The sequence below is a fragment of the Acipenser ruthenus genome, chromosome 6 (assembly GCF_902713425.1).
Source record: "Acipenser ruthenus chromosome 6, fAciRut3.2 maternal haplotype, whole genome shotgun sequence".
In the NCBI taxonomy this organism is placed as follows: Eukaryota; Metazoa; Chordata; class Actinopteri; order Acipenseriformes; family Acipenseridae; genus Acipenser; species Acipenser ruthenus.
In genome coordinates this window covers 47,997,058-48,017,647 of record NC_081194.1, presented here as the reverse complement: position 1 = coordinate 48,017,647, position 20,590 = coordinate 47,997,058, and the positions used below count along the sequence as shown (strand labels likewise).

Here is a 20,590-nt window from a genome sequence, read left to right as displayed (position 1 = left end):
TGACGACCTCCAGTAAAAGTGACCGAACCCCAGTGGGTCAATTCAGTCCATTAAGTCTTTAATCATTAGTTATTGTTTTCTTCATTGACGATTCCAGCAAGTGGAGCTCTTTTCAAGTCCTCTAAAAAATGTTTTCTTTCAATTTGAATTGAGTCATCCAGAGTGTTCTCCTGATGTTATTTGGAGCTGACAGTTCCCATGATTCTTACGCTGCTGTTCATTTCTCCGATTGCAACATTTATTAATTATTGGGTGTTTTCTAGATGTTATTAGAGCTGTTGGTTAAATATGTTGATGCCTGCTCTCCATTTTCTTGTCTTATTCATTTGTATGGGTATTTGCTGGATGTTATTAGCAGCGGCCAGTTTCAGTTGTTGGTGCCTGCCTTTTCCTTTTCTGACTGCAAGACAAACTCACTGAAACAAAGAAAAGCCCTTTCCTGACCTTGAAGTTTTTTTTCAAACTTACAATATCGCTCATTACTCACAATGGGTTCAATTAGCCTCCATTGCACCTGGGAATGAAGGAGTTGAACTTGGTTGAGCAAGGCCTCTGTAGTGAATTAGGTATACAATTTATTTAAATATATATTAGTCTCTAGTCACCCTCTCGGGGACGTCAAAATGTAAGAAATGAGACATACCATATTTAAGTTCTGGATCATGTAGAACTCGGATTCCCTTGACAATAACCGACATTCACACAACGTGTCAGAAATATAAAACAATAGTTTATTTAAGAATAAAAAGGGGTGCACAACTAATCTAATATTACAGAAAGGAAAGGCTATTGGTTAGAGATATGCGTGAATAGTGTACAGTTTATTGATTTCATAATCAAAAGATTACAACGACCATAACATAATTAGCATACATAGTTAATATATTGATATTAATTATGGCTGATCACACAAAATGTCTACTTTGTATTAGTATTTTCAATACCCGTTTCTCGTTGTAATTCATATCAATATGCACGAGAATTAATTCAACTTCCCATTCAGAATTGAATCCAACTTTCCAGTACCTAATTTAGCAAATTAGTTTTACAGTATTAATTTAGTTTAGATGTGCTGTACCAAACTGATATGTTATCAACCTCAATTGATTATATATTCAAATTAGCAATGATGAAATTCTCTGCATTTATGATGCAACTCCTTTGAGTTGCACATTTCAACAAACAAAATACATTTCTTTCACACTCTAAAACAGGAAGATATATTCTATTCCTAGAACAGTTTATCCACTAACTTGATAGCATTTATTACAGTTAATTTCGCGAATCATAAAGTATTTAATATGCTCAAGCGCATGCAGAAGACAGAAAAAAAAACCTCACTCCCGTAGGACCGGCAGTGCATTTTAAAACTCACAACTCAAAGGGTTTATTTCATACACAGAATGATAGTCTGACCCACTCTGAAGCTACACCTCACACTTTATCAGTGTTGCTATGGTTACTCTCCCTCCTTTTTCCTTTTTCTTGTTACAACTCCTGAAGTTGCAATGCAATTATAAAGAGGTTTAACTGAAAAGAACAGGGGCACCACTCCTTATCTCTCTGGTTGTCATAGAGACAAGACCAGCTGGCCTCTAGACAGATGCTGGATCCTAGGAACCTGTGTTATGTTCCTACAGAATAGTATATTAAGGTACTATTGTAGGTAGTTCTGGGACAAATATCCAACTCCCTTTTTTTTAATTTTTTTATTTTTTTAAAGCATGTATTCGAAGGCAGAAATTAGTTTCTGTGTAAGATTTTATATATATTGTATATAGGGTTGGCGGCATGGTTTACTCTGCTGGAGCCACTGCTTGTCAGATGCTTTCCACTGTCACCCTGACTGTGGGAAAGAAAACAGACCATACATAACTGCTTTCTATAAAGATGTTTTTTTTTTAAATTTAGTAGTCGCCAATGAGCTTTTTTGTTGTTTTCTAACCGCTACCACCCCACGATGACTGGGGAGCGGCGAAGACAAGCACACGCTGTCCTCTGAAGCGTGTGCCGTCAGCCGACCTCTTTTTTTTCACACTGCAGACTCACCATGCAGCCACCCAGAGCTAAAGCGTTGGAGGACAATGCAGCTCTGGGCAGCTTACAGGCAAGCCCGCAGGTGCCGGCCAGACTACAGGGGTCGCTAGTGTGCGGTAAGCCGAGAACACTCTGGTCGACCTAACCCTCCCCCCGGCCAATTGTGCACCGCCCCCTGGGAGCTCCTGTCCTCGGTCGGCAAAGGAATAGCCTCGAACCGACGACGTCCAGACTACAGGGCGCATCCTGCACTCTACGCGAGTGCTTTTACTGGGCCACTCGGGAACCGTTATAAAGACGTTTTGACATTGACATTTGTGGCAGTACTGTAGTGTTGACTTCACTGAAACACCAGTGACCAAAACAATTAAAGCCAATTGGAATAATTGGAACTCTGTTGTGCTCTGCTCCTTCGTACGCTATGATTACAGCATACAGACTTGTCAAGGATGAGCTTATAAAAGTAAGCGCAACTTATGTTTTGATGTTTGCATTCCCAAAGGGCATCACCTACTGTTAGAAATATTTTATTGAGATTGGAATCTGTCTTTGTAGAGGATCAGAACTTTTCAGCTTTTCGACAGATGTTAAAATTAGAATGTAAAATTATATTCCTGCCTATTACTAGTTTATTAAACTGTACTTCAGTTGTATCACAATAAAACTAATCTTTTTCATATTTTTAGGGGCTGGTTACCACTCTGAATCCAAAGCAAAGGAATACAAACACGCCTGTAAGAGAGCTTGTCAAAAGGTAATAAATACATGAATGTATTATTTTAACACATTTGAGATAAGAAGTTATCAATTATAAAATTTGATAAGACATTTATAAAGACTCTTCCTTTAAACTTCTGTAGTTTTTTTTACTGCTGTATCTTCTTTTCAGGGTCTTGATTCAAAATGGGGATCCTTGTAATCGGATTGTGTCCAATATAATGAATGTACAGTTTGCGTTCCACTAAGTGTGTAAATGTACATATAGAAATCTTTCAGTTTGAGAGAGTAAAACAATGAAACCAGTTGCATTTTGCCAAGCTAAGATGTGAACTTGGTCATATAATGTTTCCCACTAGGAAAAAAAGTGAGGCCAAAGTTCAGCATGGGGGGTGGGGGGCTTGGGTCGGCCAGGGTGACCTCGGCTCACCGCGCACCAGCAACCCCTGTAGTCTGGCCGGGCGTCTGTGGGCTTGCCTGTAAGGTGCCCAGAGTGGTGGTGTCCTCTGACGCTGTAGCTCTGAGGTGGCTGCATGGTGGGTCTGCAGTGTGAAGAGAAGCGGTCAGTTTGTCTTCGCCCTCCTCAGTCAGCGTGTGGTCGGTAGCGGTGGGCTGAGCCTACAAATAATTGGCTATTCTAAATTGGGAGAAAATGATAAAAAACAATTGCCGACTACCAAATTAAAAAAAAAAAATAGAACATTGCAGTTGATTAAAAACATTCACCAAAATAGCTATTGATGTAAAGTTGCATTTTATTTGAAATCTGCTGTTGAATGTATTGGGTTTGAGCTACTGAACAACTTCCATCTCAAGCTTGTCCAAGAGAGCATTCATTCTGTTGCAAAAATTGACCATGTTCATATATGTTCATAAACAGAATTTCTATAAATAGGAAACCTATGTATAAATGATGCCCTTTTTTTTTTTTTTTTTTAAATAAATTTAGTCGTTGCCAATTATTTTTATTATTTTCTCCCAATTTTGAATGGCCAATTATTTTATTAAGCTCAGCTCACCGCTACCACCCCTTTTTTCACACTGCGAACTCACCATGCAGCAACCCAAGAGCTACAGCGTCGGAGGACAACGCAGCTCTCGGGCAGCTTACAGGCAAGCCCGCAGGCGCCCGCCCAGACTACAGGGGTCGCTGGTGCGCGGTGAGCTGAGGACACCCTGGCCGACCTAACCCTCCCTCCCCCCGGGCGACGCTCGGCCAATTGAGCGCCGCCCCCTGGGAGCTCCCGTCCTCGGTCGGCAAAGGAATAGCCTGGACTTGAACTCGCAACGTCCAGACTATAGGGCGCATCCTGCACTCTAGGCAAGTGCTTTTACTGGATGCGCCACTCGGGAGTCCCCTGTACCCTATCCTTTTTTAATAGATAATGTGATGGAGTACTGGGTTTATTTTACTTTTTTTTTTTTTTACTGTAATATTTATTTTATATTTAAACCCTAAAACATTGTACAAGGAGCACATAGGTTTTATATGTTCAAATATTCATTTTTTTTAAATCAAACAAATATTCTTTCATTATGAATGATCTGGAAAACAAAAGTATAATTTGTACCATATTGCAGTAAAAAAAAAATCAGTTGCGCAAGTTTTTTTTTTTTCCCATGAAAGATGACTGAAACCGTAATCATCTTAGAGAACATAACACACTGCTTGATTGCAAATTTCTTGTGCATTTTCTCTGTTATTAAACGTGGTCTGAACATCTTCTAAGGAAAGCCTGTGCTCTTATTAAACCCAGCCAACATCAAACATTAATGAATGAGAAGAAAGACATAAAACACAGAGCAGAAAATGTTGCCAAAGAATGTGAGCTATGTGCTGACAATGTGACACTGCTGAATGCAATCTTGCCAACATTAACTCAATGAAGATCAGACTTGTTGCACGCTGCTCATGTGAAAAGGCTTGGTTTTACAGCACTTTTGATACAAGGCTAAGAAACTGTGGCTCTTATCTTGAAGCCATCATGATTATTATTTTTATTATTATTATTATTTATGTCTTAGCAGACGCCCTTATCCAGGGCGACTTACAATTGTTACAATATATCACATTATTTTTACATATAATTACCCATTTATACAGTTGGGTTTTTACTGGTTTTCTAGGTAAAGTACCTTGCTCAAGGGTACAGCAGCAGTGTCCCCAACCAGGGATTGAACCCACAACCCTCCGGTCAAGAGTCCAGAGCCCTAACCACTACGCCACACTGCTGTGATTTAATATGTGTTCTCCATTTGATGTCTGTTACCTTGTGAGGCCATGATAATTATATGAGAACTGTAGATATATTGAAAGTTAGCACCGTATCAAAAACACGATGGGGGTTGAAGGAATTTTTTTTATTTTATATGTTTTTCACAGGAAGGTTCAATGGGAAGTCACACATTACAATACTACACCTCAATTAGGCTATTAACATGCAGCTAAGGTCAGACCAGGTCGGGAAACTAAAGTCATATCACATATTGCCTTGGCCCGGGTTTAGACGGGTTTACAAGTTTAGGCCAGAAAGTCCAGTGTTTATCTAATGAATATATACAATTAAGGTGGGCATCTACAGATGTTCTCAAAAGTCATACTTCTCTCAGTTTCTAACATGCTATGACAGATGAGGGGTATCCATTAAAAAAAAAAAAAAAAAAAAAAAAAAAATGCTTAGTTCTCAACTTCAGCCGCACCTTGTTTACATGCAATAATCTAACCGCATATATTTAATCCCAACATGAATTTAGTTTTTTACATCAGTAAATCATATTACTTTTATCTGTCTTTCATGCCTTAATTTAAGAAAAATAAATCAATAGCCTATATGAGGACAGGTCTGGAGCAGCTTCGCTCACTGGAGACGCCTCAACACTGAACTGAAAAAAAATAAATCAAAGATGACCCGAACTCTATACATATTTTAACATTTTCAACAAAATCAAAATACACCTGAGCATTCATACAGGCTGCAGTACATCATGGTATTCAGGGCTCTATGTTTAGATTTTTAACTACTGGCCCCATGGGCCACTGAGCTAGTGTTTTTACTGGCCTGGATGCAATTTTTTTCATGACGGTTTTTATTTTCAGTATGTTTCTAACTGTGTATGGTAACCAAAGAGAGCCCACGTCTCAAAAGAAAAGTGGCTAAACGAAGCCTTTCAATATATGTTACTTCAGTCATTTAACATGCATACATTTGTGTGCTTGTCAGAAAATGAAAATACTGTATTAAGGATTTGAAAATGTATGTGTACAAACGATACTCATTTTTTCACAAGCAAACCCGCAACCAAGCTGTTACCATACGGTCACAGCAACACTAAAATGGAATTATAATAATCCTAATTAGGGATGAATCAGTGTAGTCATATTCATGATTACAGGGGAAAAAAACAAACAAAAACAAACTATTATAATAGCATATTACATATTCGAGTACACAAAAAAAAAGCCTTATACATTAGCTACTAGTAGAAGCAAACGCGTCTTTTATTTATTTTTTTAATGCTGACGCTTAACATGTGTTATGTCAGGTTTAAACCCGTTGTTATTTGCATATTAAATGTAAGGACCCTAATTAATTATGCAATGCTTGTAATAGCAACATTCTACAGTAATCCTATTCTGTTTGAAAATGTTGTCAATTTTATTGCTTTAGCTAATGTTAACAGATCCCTGCTTGAGTTCCTCCGTAATGACTGTACACAGCAGCTTCTGCAGCTGTTGCTAGCCAGTCGTGAAACAGCTTCTGGGAGCATGGCACCAGCAAACTTTGAATGTGTGAACTGAAATAAAATAATGTATATAGCAAGTGCTAAAAGAAGTAATCCAAACTTGGGCAACATCGAAATTAGAAAGGTAATTTTAACGTTATGATGAATATAAAGACATACTAAATGTTAAGCAGAACAATGCAGTGACTATTAAGAAAAGGCAAGATACTTGGAGTTGGAAAGGAGTTATTTTTTTTAACTCTGGACTGCAGTTCAATGTAAAACATCTACTGTTGACTTTCTGTGAATGGATGGAGTAACGTCAACATTTGCACTGACCAGTAAAAGTACAACCAGGTATCCTTAGTTTGAATTATTTAAACAAAGTAACTTGACTTAGATTCATCTTGATGTCAGTACTTGATGGCTAGTTGTAATTAGTAATGTTAAACTGTTTTAATGTTGGAATGTATTTTCTATTGTTTTGGCCAGGTTACAATATTTACACTTTTAAGATTATTTTATAAATATTATTTGTTAGAATTAAACAGATGTAGAATGTTTAGGTTGCTATATGATAGGTGTTATTTTATTCTGAATACACTACAGCAAAAATGATTATTTGGTGGTTTACGCAATATTATGCTACTGTTGCTTTAATTGGAGATACGCGCAGTGATGTTGCTGCTCATTGAGTTCTGTATTTTAATTCAGTAAACAAAAGGAAAAACTTGTGCCTAAGGAAATAGGGTATTGAACGAAGAAATCTCGTCTTGGACATTGTTTGTACACTTTGTGAACCCGGCTGAACTTTACCGGCTTACACTGTTATGCTGCAGCAGTGTGGAGTAGTGGTTAGGGCTCTGGACTCTTGACCGGAGGGTTGTGGGTTCAATCCCAGATGGGGGACACTGCTGCTGTACCCTTGAGCAATGTACTTTACCTAGACTGCTCCAGTAAAAACCGAACTGTATAAATGGGTAATTGCATGTAAAAATGTAATTGTATGTAAAAAATAATGTGATACCTTGTAACAATTGTAAGTCGCCCTGGATAAGGGCGTCTGCTAAGAAATAAATAATAATAATAATAATAAATGCTGTCTGTGTACACACGCATTTGCCTTTTATTCTTGGGAGCATAAGGGACCAGAGTTCGGGTAATCAAATACACAAAAATGTTGCACCCTGTGTATTCAAATCGGAAACTATTCGGAATTCCCATCCCTGTAATAAACACTATTAAAATAATATTTAAAAAAAAAATAAACTAAATAATAACAATCCTTCTCAGAGCGTTGTTGCTTGTGTAGCCTCTCCCATGTCAGCGCCAACCAACGAGTTTTGGAAAGGTTGGGAATGGCATTTTTGACCTGAACACATCGGATCCCAAATCAAAAAGTTAGACAATTCGATCGCATATCTGGGTATCCATCGGGACATCTACTGTGAGACTGGATATGATGTAAACGAAATGTTGAATTCACAACAAATAAAGCTGCTGTTTTATCTGCAAGTCTGGGAAACTGATGCCAAACAAGGCAGAATGTTACTTTGTTACTTTTTTTCACTGTCATAATGAAGCCAGATGAAGCCTCCACTCTAAATGTTTGTTTCATTTTTTTTTCCATAATTACTTTCTTTATGATTTATTGGTTTCACTGCTTTCCTTTGGCTTAATTTGTAAAATATTTGCCATGTCGCGACACAGCACTTCGGTACGTAGTCTCAGATTCTGTCTGTACAACAAATATGACGTGCGGCAGGAAAGTTAGGATTAGTTCGTAGTTATGTTTTTTAGAAATGGTTTGGAAATTAATTTTCAGCTTTTTGGCACACTGGCTCATTTTCCTGGATTCGGAAAACGGAAGCCACGTGCACTATATATATTATACTAGTTAAATGTAACCGGCCCAGTCGGGCCTGTGGTGCTTCATAACTACCGGCCAAACTGCGATCTCTACCGACCCCGGGCCGCCGGGCCATGGTTAATGTCGAACCCTGGTATTACACATATGCTAAAATGAATTCTGTTCCTTAACTCACAGTACTGTATGCAATATTTAAAAACAACAGTAATAATAACAGGGACATTTGAGCAGTTCTTTAAATGTTGTAATGCCTGTTTCACCAGCAATAAAAACACCAAAACTTCACTCACAAAAATGATTTAGCCAATGTACAAAACGCTCCTGACAGAACCACTGCTGTTAACTGGGATATGGTAGAATCAGTCCCAGAACTAGAGGCTTGTGCTACCGGTCTGTGGAACATCAGATGATCTAGATCAGAGGTCTCCAACCCTGGTCCTGGAGAGCCCCAATCTTGCAGGTTTTATCGGTGTCTTTACATCATCAATGGCTAAAGATCTGGAACACATGTTAATCTTGACTAATAAAGCCAATAATTGGTTCATTTAAGTAACTGAGCTCAGTTGAAACGAAAACCAGAAGACCCTGTAGCTCTTCAGGACCAGGGTTAGAGACCCCTGATCCAGATAGTACTGTATGTGTGAAATCAAAATTGAGACACACAACTTTCCCCGCACCGCTCGCATGCTCATTCAAGAAAGCTTGTTTAAGTTTTTTTAAACTTCTCTAACCAGAATTTCTGTGAAGGCTGTTTGCCTTTCATCCAGAGCTTCCACCGCTTGTTGCATTTCTTTGCCATGGCTGGTCAAACTCCTCCTTCACTCCCTGGTCTAAATATATTATATTAATAAGAGCTAAGGTCTCTGAATCGCTCCCCCAGGCATTGAAGTGACTAGGACATGCATTGCTTGGATTCTGTCACTGCTTAAGGTAAATAGTTAATGGTTATTTATTTAAAACAATAATCATATGCTTGATACTGTTTATTCGATTAACTGTGATATACCTTTGTGGAAATTTAAAGAAATAGTTACTGATTGAATTTACATATATAAGAATTGTCAGATTTTCTGTGTATCTGTACATCATAGTTAATCTAATAATATATTTTATACTGTTTATAACTATTACCTTGGTAAACCTTTTTTATTTTAACTGTGGCAGGGCAAAAGCCTTGCTTGTGTAAATAGTGTGTGGGGAATGTAAGGTTGGCAAGGATGCGGTTAATTCTGTCCCTGCCAACAATCAAGTGTGGTCATTCTCCAGTTAGGTAATTGAGTACTAATTGGAGAATAGCCACCTGTATAAAAGGGAGGAAAAATCATTTGTGTGAGAGATGGAGTTAGGCGAGTGTAATTGTGTGAAACTGTTTTAAACAAACGGCAGTCCTGCTCTGAGTCTCTAGTGGGCGCTATCCCAATTCTGACACCACCTGTGACAGGATAGCACTGTGGCCCAAGATGTCACCGGCAGGAAATAGAGACTCGGAGACAAAGCTCCAGTGAAGCGCTGTTGCACACTTTTATATAAACTGGCACGAGGGCCTAAATAACAGGTTTAAACACTAATCAGTAGGCTGGGCATTCGCAAACAAAAAAACAGTTTCAAACATTTAAGGTTGGTTCATACTTCAAGCTCCGACCTAATTTTTGGTCGGGTGTCGAGGGTCTCCGACCCTGTGTGACAGGTCGGAATTATGTCCTCACACTCTTGCGACGTGCGTCTTTTCTGGAAAGTCGTACAGCCTTTTCACATGCGTCTGCCACCTGAAATCGCATAGGGTCTGATAATGTTTAAAAATGTTCACATTTGACTCTGCACAGCTTTTATAGCTGTCTGCACCTGGCGTATCACATTAATCTGTGAGAAGAGTATGAACCAACCTTTACACTCGCCTAACTCCCTCTCTCACACACATGATTTCTCCTCCCTTTTATACAGGTGGTCATTCTGCAATTAGCATCAGTTACCTAATTGAAGAATGGTCACACCTGTGATTGTTGGCAGGGACAGAATTAACCCCATCCCTGCCAATGTTACATTCCCACACACACTATTTACACAAGCCGGGCTTGTGCCCTGCCACATTAATAAATATACAATAACGATATGCCAAAAGATGCTGTGCATTTAAAATGTAGTACCGATATTCTGTTGCCGAAATAATGTTGTCAGCCTAATCAAAAATATGTATTTAGGCTATAAAATAATATTGCTAATAATGTAAAGTACAGTATAAAGCATTTGTCTTACAGGTTGGGAATAAAGACACATATGTCTCTTGGTTTGGAATACTTTTTAATTAAATATATAAGTACGTCATTTTTTTTGTTTTTACTTAAATGTTTGTGCTTTGAATTAGGGGACACTGAATACATTCCCGACTTTAAGTTCTAGAACGCATGGGAAAACAATGCAATGTTTTATTTTATTTAATCATATACTCAGGTTCACATATGCCTTTCATCCAAATTTAGAGGTGTGTTAGACTTATAAAAGTGTGACCACCCTTTGGCCCTAGTTTTCATGTCACTCCTCCATAAATCCTGACGGGTCCTTATTGTCTGACTTATGTAAACTGGAACACTGCCATTTATCCTGACTTTTTGTAAAGTTTCATGGTTAGGTAAACTCCATGAATGAGCAATGTCCCCTTTAGATCAGCTGCACTTATTAATCTGTTGTGAGTGTTGTACAAATACTTTTTTTCTGATAACATTAATCCAAATGGAATGTTTAACCTGGCAAACTTCAAGGTAAAAAATGTAGTTACAGTAGTTCTCCTATTCATTCATGCAATTTCAGTCAACAAAAGCTAGGCTCAAATACATGAAGCCAAAAGTTTGGTAAGCTACAATAAAACATTTAAAATCTAAATTCTAATGTTTTTTCTGGCCCTTTATTTACATACAGCCTTCTTTTGTATCGTCAAAACGTATAATAAATTTATACATGTCACGGAGCAACCTCTTTTAATTTTAAGGGTATTTACTATCTCGGTAAGGTCCATAACACTGAAGGATGCCAAAGAACTTAATAAAACAATACAAGGTAGCCCTGTAACACATATAAACAAATACAGTATTTTAGCAGCTGCCATAGACAAGCACCTACCTGTTACCTGAATCCATGCCTCCTAATATCAGTTAAGTACAGTTCAAATTCTCATTTCCAGTGTGGCCAGCAAATGGTCAAAAAAAAAAGTAAACTCTGTAAGGCAGTGTGGTTTTGATAATTGTTATGTTTTCATTGAAAATTTTAAAACAAATTAAACTAATGGTTTGTTTTACAGGCAATTGAAAAACTGAAGTCTGGTGCACTTGCTATCGATGCAGTAACAGCAGCACTTGTAGAGCTGGAGGTAATTAAAATTAAATCTGATAATTTCCTTAAGTGTCTGCCATTTCTATGAAATTGTCTGTCTCTGTAGTAACAATTAGAACAAGTCAGATATCAGGCTTTCCTGGTGGTTTTGCTGTTAAACAACATTCTCTCTCTCGTCCATCGGTGGGGGGATTGGGGGAGGCTGTTTGGCCACAATTGAAGAGCAGACTCAATTGAAGAGCAGGCTTTGGTCTCTAGAACACTTAATCTGCTTGTAAATGATTGTATAATAGTTCTTTAAATGTCATCTCCAAATTACATTTTTTTGGTTTGTTAAATATGTTCCATTGGATTGTCTGAATGCATTACCACTGGAAAAAATTGTCCACCCAATTCCACCATTGGAAACTGCTTTTTAAAAAGCTTTATTTATGTGTTTTTTAAGGTTCAGTTTTGGGTTGGAATGAAGATATTGGGTTTTTTTGAGCAACTTGGTTGGGGTCCAAAAATGTTAATGTTGCTTGAGTAGAAGTCACTGAAATATAGTATGTATATTAACAAAAAAAGGACAGAAACACAATTTAAAAGCTGGAACACACAAGTAAATATAAAGCTGTATTTTTGTAGCCCTAACAACGTGCTCTTCAAATAGCTAATTATACATGTTTTAGCAATGTGCAGTGGGTTGTTTTAACCCCCTATACAGCCAGGTGTTTTTGTCACTCATGCCACCCCACAGCCAAGCATTTTACAGTATGACCATTTTTACCATATTGTATTTTAAAGTGCTATAAAAAACAAAGAAACAAAACTTTATTTTCAGACCCTTGCCATTTTCGCCCAAACAAAACTACATTTTTTTTGTAAGATCATAAAATATACAAAGTGAAGAAATGAAAAATGTAAGTGTTTTCTTTAGTCTACCTTTTAGGATGTTAAAGAGAATTAAAAAAACAAAAAAAGCTATAGTTGTTATACTAATCATAAGCAACTTCATCACATGGTAAAACAGTGAACAACTGCAATGTAAATGTCAACAGGTTGCATAACAATGTAAACATAATGAGTTTATATATAATGAGCATCAAAAGAAACTTATCACTTATATTTGAGCATCAAAAGAAACTTATCACTTATATTTGGATAAAATTCACTAGATGTGATCGAAAAATGACAGGTGCAGGTGCAGTGACTTTTTATTGTGCTGATTTAACAGTTGACATCACGAAGATGCTGCAAAATGATCTGTCGCTCTTGGGCAGGCATTGTGACTCTTGGTTTCCCAGTTCGTGGCCTGTCATTGACAGAGTGTGTCTGGTTATACCGTCTTGCAAGGTTTGAAATTGCTAGCTGTGAGCACCCAAGATGGCGAGCCACAGTATGCTGCCCTAGTCCATCCTCCAATGTGCCGATTGCACGAAGGCACTGCTCTCTTCACAGACGTGGCATATTGTTTTTTTTCTGTGATTTTTCTTTATTGCTTTTATTCAAGCTTGCAATTCAACAGCTGAAATCACTCCATATCCAGTGTCCAATCAACTGTCTCTTTAATTAAGTGATTAAGTGCATATGCTTCAGTCATAGTCACTCAAGCGTGTCATGGTCAAGAGTGAATGATTGAGTGATTAAAAAGAAAGCAAAAACATTTTGTCAGTGTCAATCTTTTATATACATTATTTTTTTCGTAAATAAATGTGTTATAATAGTGATAAGTTTCTTTTGCTGCTCGGTGTAATATATATATATATATATATACATATATATATATATATATACATATATATATATATATATATATATATATATATTACAACATCATTCCCTACTTTATGTATTTGATTATTTACATTATATGTCCATCCCCAATAGCATCTTCTACTTCAATTACATTATATCTGCGTTTGACATGTATTAATTGCTTACATGTATTAGACGGTTCGTCGTCTTTTAAAATAGAAAATACGAATAAGAAGTTTGTGTTGCGCTGAAAAAGAAAATTGTAGCTTCAAAGCGATCAGCCATTAATCAAGCTGTGTAACAGAGACAAGTCTGGCAGGTTTGCAAAGGACTTGACTGTGTCTATATGACGTTTTGTGCAGTCTAATGGTCTTCCCAAAGACCATTAGGGGAAATCGAACATAGCCGATGGAGGCTGCAAAGATGTTACTGTTATATTGTTTAAAAATTAAAATACTGTTTAATTTGAGAAATATAATTTCTATTGTGAAACAGCGGAGGATATCTACAGTGCCATAGAAAGTTTTAAGTGGAAGGGATTGAAGTACTGTATTCTCCAATAGCCTGATCAGACAATCTGAAATTGAGTCTAAAATATGATTTTAAAAATTTGCAGGATTCTCCTTTTACCAATGCAGGGATGGGCTCCAATTTAAACCTTTCAGGGGAGATTGAATGCGATGCCAGCATTATGGAAGGGAAGTCCTTACATTTTGGAGCTGTCGGCGCCCTTGGTGGTAATTGTCAATTATTGTAAAAGTTTGAATAATGGGTACTTTTGCTTGCATCAACAATGAAGGATTGTGTGTAATCCATATAAACTGTAATAGGATCACCCTGGTATTGTTCTTAAAACTTTACTATTGGTGGTTTGGATGTGAAGGGTTATTTAGTAGTTTCCTATTGTATTGCATATACAGTAAGTAGAAGCATATTAGTTACTAAATGTTTACATTTTATAGCTGTTAAATTTAAAATACACAACAAATACTGAGTTCAGCTTGAAGACCCTAAGCAAGTGTACAGTACATTTTTTATTCATAACTTTTAAACAGTCAGCATTTAACGCTGTAAAGTTACAACTCTCAGCAACATTGATTTCTACTACATAGAGTCTGAACTCCAATTGATTTCCAATATATAAGCATTAGGACATACAGATGGAATTGACATGGGTTACTAACCAGTCCACTGATTTATTTTTTTATTGTAAATGTTGGAGATTAGTGCTGTTTTCTGTTAACAAGTGCAAGAGATTATAATATATTTAATTAGGTGTACATGTAAATGAGTTATTGAATGTCCTGATATTAATCAGGAATCCGCATTACTTAATAGTCGTAGTAATTAAAAAAAAAAAAAAAAAAAAATTATTTAAAGCAGATTCTCTTCATTTCACTTGAAAAGTGGGAATTACAGTATGGTACGGGCAATTGTTAAGTATATGAAGTATGCCTGTCCATGGTTGTAAACTGGAATTAGTAAGCCCTTATAATAGGGGAGCTGTTTTTGGGTAGCCAGCCCCATCCTATCTGGAGCTGACGTGCTGTGAAGCAAGGATACCCCCAAACGGACAGAAATCAGTTAATGAATGCATAGCTGAATTTACTTTTCCAGACTGCTTTCCTGAGGAATTCGTGTCTTACAGTTTCAGTTATTATCTTCTTTTTCAGGAATAAAGAATCCAGTCTTGGTTGCAAACAGACTATTGAGTGAAGCCCAGAAAGGGAAACTGTCAGCTGGCAGAATTCCTCCTTGGTAATTACTTTGTTCTGCTCTCCTCATTTTCAGCCTTTGTGCTTTTTGTTTCATGTATGTGATCTTATTCATAACCAAGGCATGTAGATGCTGTTTGTTACATATCACCCATTGCGTGCTTTGGGCTGGCACTTTGTTCTTAAAGCCTTTAACTAATTCAGCATTTATGTTGGGACTCCAGGGAACATAACATGAAATCCTCTGTGGTTACATAGAGGTTAGCAAGATCCACCTTGACACTTGTTTGTGAACTGTATTTTTTTCCAGAAGCATATGAAACATTTCATCTACTTCCAATTCAATCCCTGTGGTACATTTTTTTTTTTTTACATAGGCCTTCTTAGACACGGAGCTACTGCTGTTTAAAAAGGCCTGTGGGAGACAGAAGTCTCACAGAATCCTGGAAAATATATCTGCTTGCCACTTTAATTGTGGAGTAACACTCCATCCTTATCTCGATAGGTTTGAGTTGCATACCACTTATTATCCCCCATGGGGGGTGCATATAGTGGAGATGCCATATATCCAAAGAATTGCTGTTTGACTCATAATAGGGTCATTTGTTTAGCAAGGTTAATTAACTAACTAAAATATTAGTTATCTTCACAAATATATTCATCTTGTTCTTTAGATACACTTTTATATCATTTTCTGACATGATTCTGAGAGCTCTATTAAGATAGAGACCACTATTCATCTTGTTCTTTAGATACACTTTTATATCATTTTCTGACATGATTCTGAGAGCTCTATTAAGATAGAGACCACTTGGAGTCACCTGGATGTGATGAACAAAACAGAAAATTACACAATTATACAATGATACAAAGTGAATCCAAACAGCAACAAGGATATATTATTGAAGACGACAATGATTTTAAGGCTGTATTTTTTTCACGATAAAAAAAATGACTTATTCTGCGGTCTAAAAAATAGGTATTTAAAGACATTTTACGATTAAACATAAATTTTTATTAAAGTAGAAAAAAATAGCTTTGTCAAATTCAAAAATGAATTATTTTCTCTAGAGTTATTCTACAACAAATGTTCCAAAATATTGAAATTAGAGGTCGGCATGGGTACCCGAAAACCTGGGTACCCGTTGTGTTTTAAATTACCCGATCCTACCCAGTTCTCTTTACTACCCGGGTATCGATTTTATTAATTTGTGAATTTAAGGGGCTCCCGAGTGGCACATCCAGTAAAGGCACTCCGCGCGGAGTGCAGGATGTGCCCTATAGCCTGGAGATCGCAGGTTCGAATCCAGGCTATGTCACAGCCGACCGTGACCGGGAGTTCTTAGGGGGCGGCGCACAATTGGCTGAGCGCTGCCCGGGCAGGGAGGGCTTAGGTCGGCAGGGGAATCCTCGGCTCACCGCGCATCAGCGACCCCTGTGGCCGATAGGGTGCCTGTGGTTCTGCAGTGGAGCCACCAGATCTGTGTTGTCCTCCGGCACTATAGGTCTGGTGGCATTGCTGTGGATCTGCAGTGCGAAAAATGACGGCTTGGCAGGAGCACGTTTCGGAGGATGAGTGTTCCAGCCTCCATTTCCCGAGTCGGCGGGGCGGTTGTGAGCGGTGAGCCGAGGATACAGATAATAATTGGGCATGCTAAATTGGGGAGAAAAACCGGGGTCAAAAATTGGTGACGACTAAATTTTAAATAAATAAATAAATAAAAATTAAAAAAAATTGTGAATTTAAAGAAAATGTAGAAAATATGACAATGCAGTTGTAAGCGCGGGTCTCTGGTCGGCGTAATAAAGACAAGGTTAAAACAAGCTTTTGCATTAAGCCTTTTCTTAACTGACAGGATATCAGAAAACAATAACACACAGCGAGTGGCAACTACACCTCAATAATAATAATAACTGCAGTGACTATTCTTCTCAGGAACTAAATCAGAAACAAAACAAAGTAACAACCTCCTGTTGGTTTATGTCAGTGATAACTCTGTGATCTATTAATGATAACCGTGTGGCTTCCAATACGGAATGCTTTATCTACAGTTATTGCGCAGATACAGTTTCTTAACAAAAAAGATAAAATAAGTAGCCTTTATTTAAAAATAAATAAGCAAATAAATAAAATAAAAATAAAATAATGTGGAGCACATTAAATAAGTATTCTTCCTCCTTTCAATGAAATATTTCTTTGGCAGAGTTTGCAAATTCCGTTTTTTCCTGCTTGGTAAAGAAATTCCACACAATGCTTTGCTTGGATGCCATTGTTATGTATTCACAAGACAGAATTTAGTGATCAGGAACGGCACTTTATTGTTACGACCAAACAAACTCTTTTGCGACTGCTGTCAAAACCCAGCTGGCTCAATTTACAGTAGCTATTGCGACAGTCCATAACGTAATAGCGGTGCTGTACTACTGCATTAGTTTTAAAACTGAACAAACATTAATATATATGATTTTTTTTTTTTAAATCATTACCCGAAAAAGATCCAGGTAACCGGGTATTTTTCACGACGGGTACCATCTGAAAGCAAGTCTGGAGTTTGCCAGAAAGCATGAGAGTGACCAAGCTGCGATGTGGGATAAGGTTTTGTGGTCAGATGAGACCAAGATAGAGCTTTTTGGCCAAAACTCAAAGCGCTATGTGTGGCGCAAACCTAACACTGCCCATGCCTCAAGACACACCATCCCTACAGTGAAGTATGGTGGTGGCAGCATCATGCTGTGGGGATGCTTCTCATCAGCAGGGACTGGGCATCTTGTTAAAATTGAAGGAAGAATGGATGGAGCAAAATACAGTGAAATACTGCAAGAGAACCTGCTACAGTCCGCTAAAAAACTGAAGCTTGGGAGGGAATTCACCTTTCAGCAGGACAATGATCCCAAGCACAAGGCCAAAGCAACATTGGAGTGGCTCAAGAACAAAAAGGTGAATGTCCTACAGTGGTCCAGTCAAAGTCCTGATCTCAATCCCATTGAGAATCTGTGGCACTATTTGAAAATTGCGGTCCACAAGCGTCGTCCAACTAACCTGAACAACCTGGAGCAAATCTGCCAAGAAGAATGGGCCAAAATCACTCCGACACTGTGTGCAAAGCTGGTACATACTTACCGCAAAAGACTTAAAGCTGTTATTGCAGCGAAAGGTGGCTCTACCAAATATTATGTGTGGGGGTTGAATACTTATGCAAGCAAGATATTTCAGTTTTTTATTTTTCTTAAAAATATTTCCCAACATAAAACCAATGTCACTGTACAATAATTGATTTTGAGTTTCAGTGTTTATATATATATATCTGTGTGTAGGTAATATATGTAATTAAAGCATTTGATTATTCCTTTTTTAAGCTTTTTAGTTGGAAGAGGAGCACATCAGTGGGCGCTAGACCATGGAATACCACCATGTCCTTCTGACAAAATGGCTACAAGTGAGTATTGCATTAATGCATTGCAATAATTAGATTTCCTAAATAAGTTATATCTCAATGGTTTAAGACAGTGAACACTGTTTTTTTTATAGCACAAGGTGTATCATTTTAAAAGCTGTTTTCCTTCAGCGGTTGTTAAAATCTGTGGAATCTGATTTCGGTGTGTGTACTGCTCAGAGTAAATATAACAGCCTGTGTCCATCCTTTAAGGGGGAGGGAAGATTTAAATTCCACAGTGATCAGGGAAGATGTAAAAACTAGGTTACATTTTTTTTTTTTTTTTAAACACTAGCAAGTACACCTTCATATGCAATATGAATGACAGTAAAGCAATGGTTGGCCTTACTTTTTAAATAACTATTGTGATTTTTGTAGCAATTTTGTATCAATTGTGTAGACTATGGCAAAGTATTATTCTAAGTGCTCATGAATTACCATGCAAATGTAGAATCTTAAATCCTGATTTTGATCCCCGTTCGACATTTACCTTAGGCCTGAAGGTCCATAAAAGTTCTTACAAAATATATGTATGAGTATTATATTGTTATAGAGGTGCTGATGTTCTTATTCAGTGTGCTTATTTATGTTTATTCACTCATGCGAGTGCACCTAAAGCACTGTGTCATGTAACCGGAGTGCCTCTAAAAAGGTGGGGGGGGGGGGGGTGGGGGGAACGTGATCTGATACTGCTGGTTGCTATTTGTGTTTCTTCTAATGTGCACGACATTAATGTTTACTAGGATACATCTTTAACTGTCCCATGTATTAATCAAATATAAAACTACACCTTGGTAGATAAACCACGATTCATTTTTTATTTATTTATTTATTTATTTATTTTTTTAAATAGCATTTTACTGTAAAAGGAAATCCCCCGGATTTCTTTAACCAGTTATATTTAGACTTAATCTCGAGCTAAACACAGATAGCTGGTTGATACAATCCTGGTTGAATCCCCAGTGATGTAAAATCCTCCAAAAAAGTCCAGCTGTGATTTATTTTGGCAGAGTAAAAACTGATCAAAATAACCTCTTAGTCTATAAAATAAAGACATAAAGGCAATGTTCTAAAAAGTTGGAATATGCACATTAAAAAAAAAAATCCAGATTCAAAGAAAGATGCTGACTTTATTTCTTACAATTATTATGAGAGATTGATTAAATATGACGGCAGATATGTTCACCATCAAATGTCTGAAGAAACTGAAACGAATCTCACGTAACTGAGAGAATACCTGCCCAGATTTTGACATTCTGTGACTAGAAGCAAATGTTTTAAAGCCCTAAATATGCACTTTGTTTATCATGGACATCTGCATGTGGCATTCACTAAACAGTAACACAATGGTCATCATAAGAAGTTTGGAAATGTTTGTGATTTTTGGTACGGTCGGGTTGCATTTCTTTTAATGTAGCCATTTGAAGCTCCAAACAGTCCATATCAGTTCTTGCAAAACAGACCATTTTCTCTCATTGACTGCAATAAGGGATACCGTGTCTGTTTTTTGTATCGTTTACTGCCTGAGGCACAGTGCTTTCAGTTTTTAATAGCGTTTGACAAAATCTGGAGTTAACCAGAACATACTGTACAATTATATTTGTAAATGTGGATCAGTATACACAGGGCTAGAATCAAAAGGCAGGCTGCTGAAATATGAAGTTACAAAGTCTTCTTGTCTACTTTAGTTTCTACTCTGAGTTTGCGTCTCTGCGTATAGATGAGGCGAGTGGCGTTGCTCCGCAGACAAACAAAACTTTACATTTTTTATGGTAGTATGATGGAGGTTAAGAATATGGAAAATGTATTTAATTCGGATTAATTTTAAAACAGTGGTGTTCAGAAAATTTAGAATTAAACTTGTTTTAAATATTGTGTGACCTACTGTAATAGGGTGTGTCATTTTACGGTCATGTGACTTCTTGGTTTCCGAGGTGATAAAGTCCAAACCCTTTTGAGATATTGGCTTTGTGTTCCATACACAGCCGTATTCTATTTTGCTTTAGATGAAGTTCGGTTGTGGGTATTGTACA

The 20,590-nt window shown here is 37.3% G+C and overlaps 1 protein-coding gene across 4 annotated transcripts in view; it reads left to right on the top strand.

Moving 5' to 3' along the window:
- Positions 1-20,590, top strand: part of tasp1 (taspase, threonine aspartase, 1) — a 95,810-nt gene that overhangs the window by 5,656 nt on the left and 69,564 nt on the right. For all 4 annotated transcript variants that reach the window (XM_034017068.2, XM_059025456.1, XM_034921494.2 and 1 more), the window contains exons 3-7: positions 2,724-2,791; positions 11,640-11,708; positions 14,025-14,145; positions 15,082-15,166; positions 18,481-18,560. In XM_034017068.2, coding sequence (XP_033872959.1) covers positions 2,724-2,791; positions 11,640-11,708; positions 14,025-14,145; positions 15,082-15,166; positions 18,481-18,560 — 423 coding nt within the window. The remainder of the gene's footprint in view (positions 1-2,723; positions 2,792-11,639; positions 11,709-14,024; positions 14,146-15,081; positions 15,167-18,480; positions 18,561-20,590) is intronic.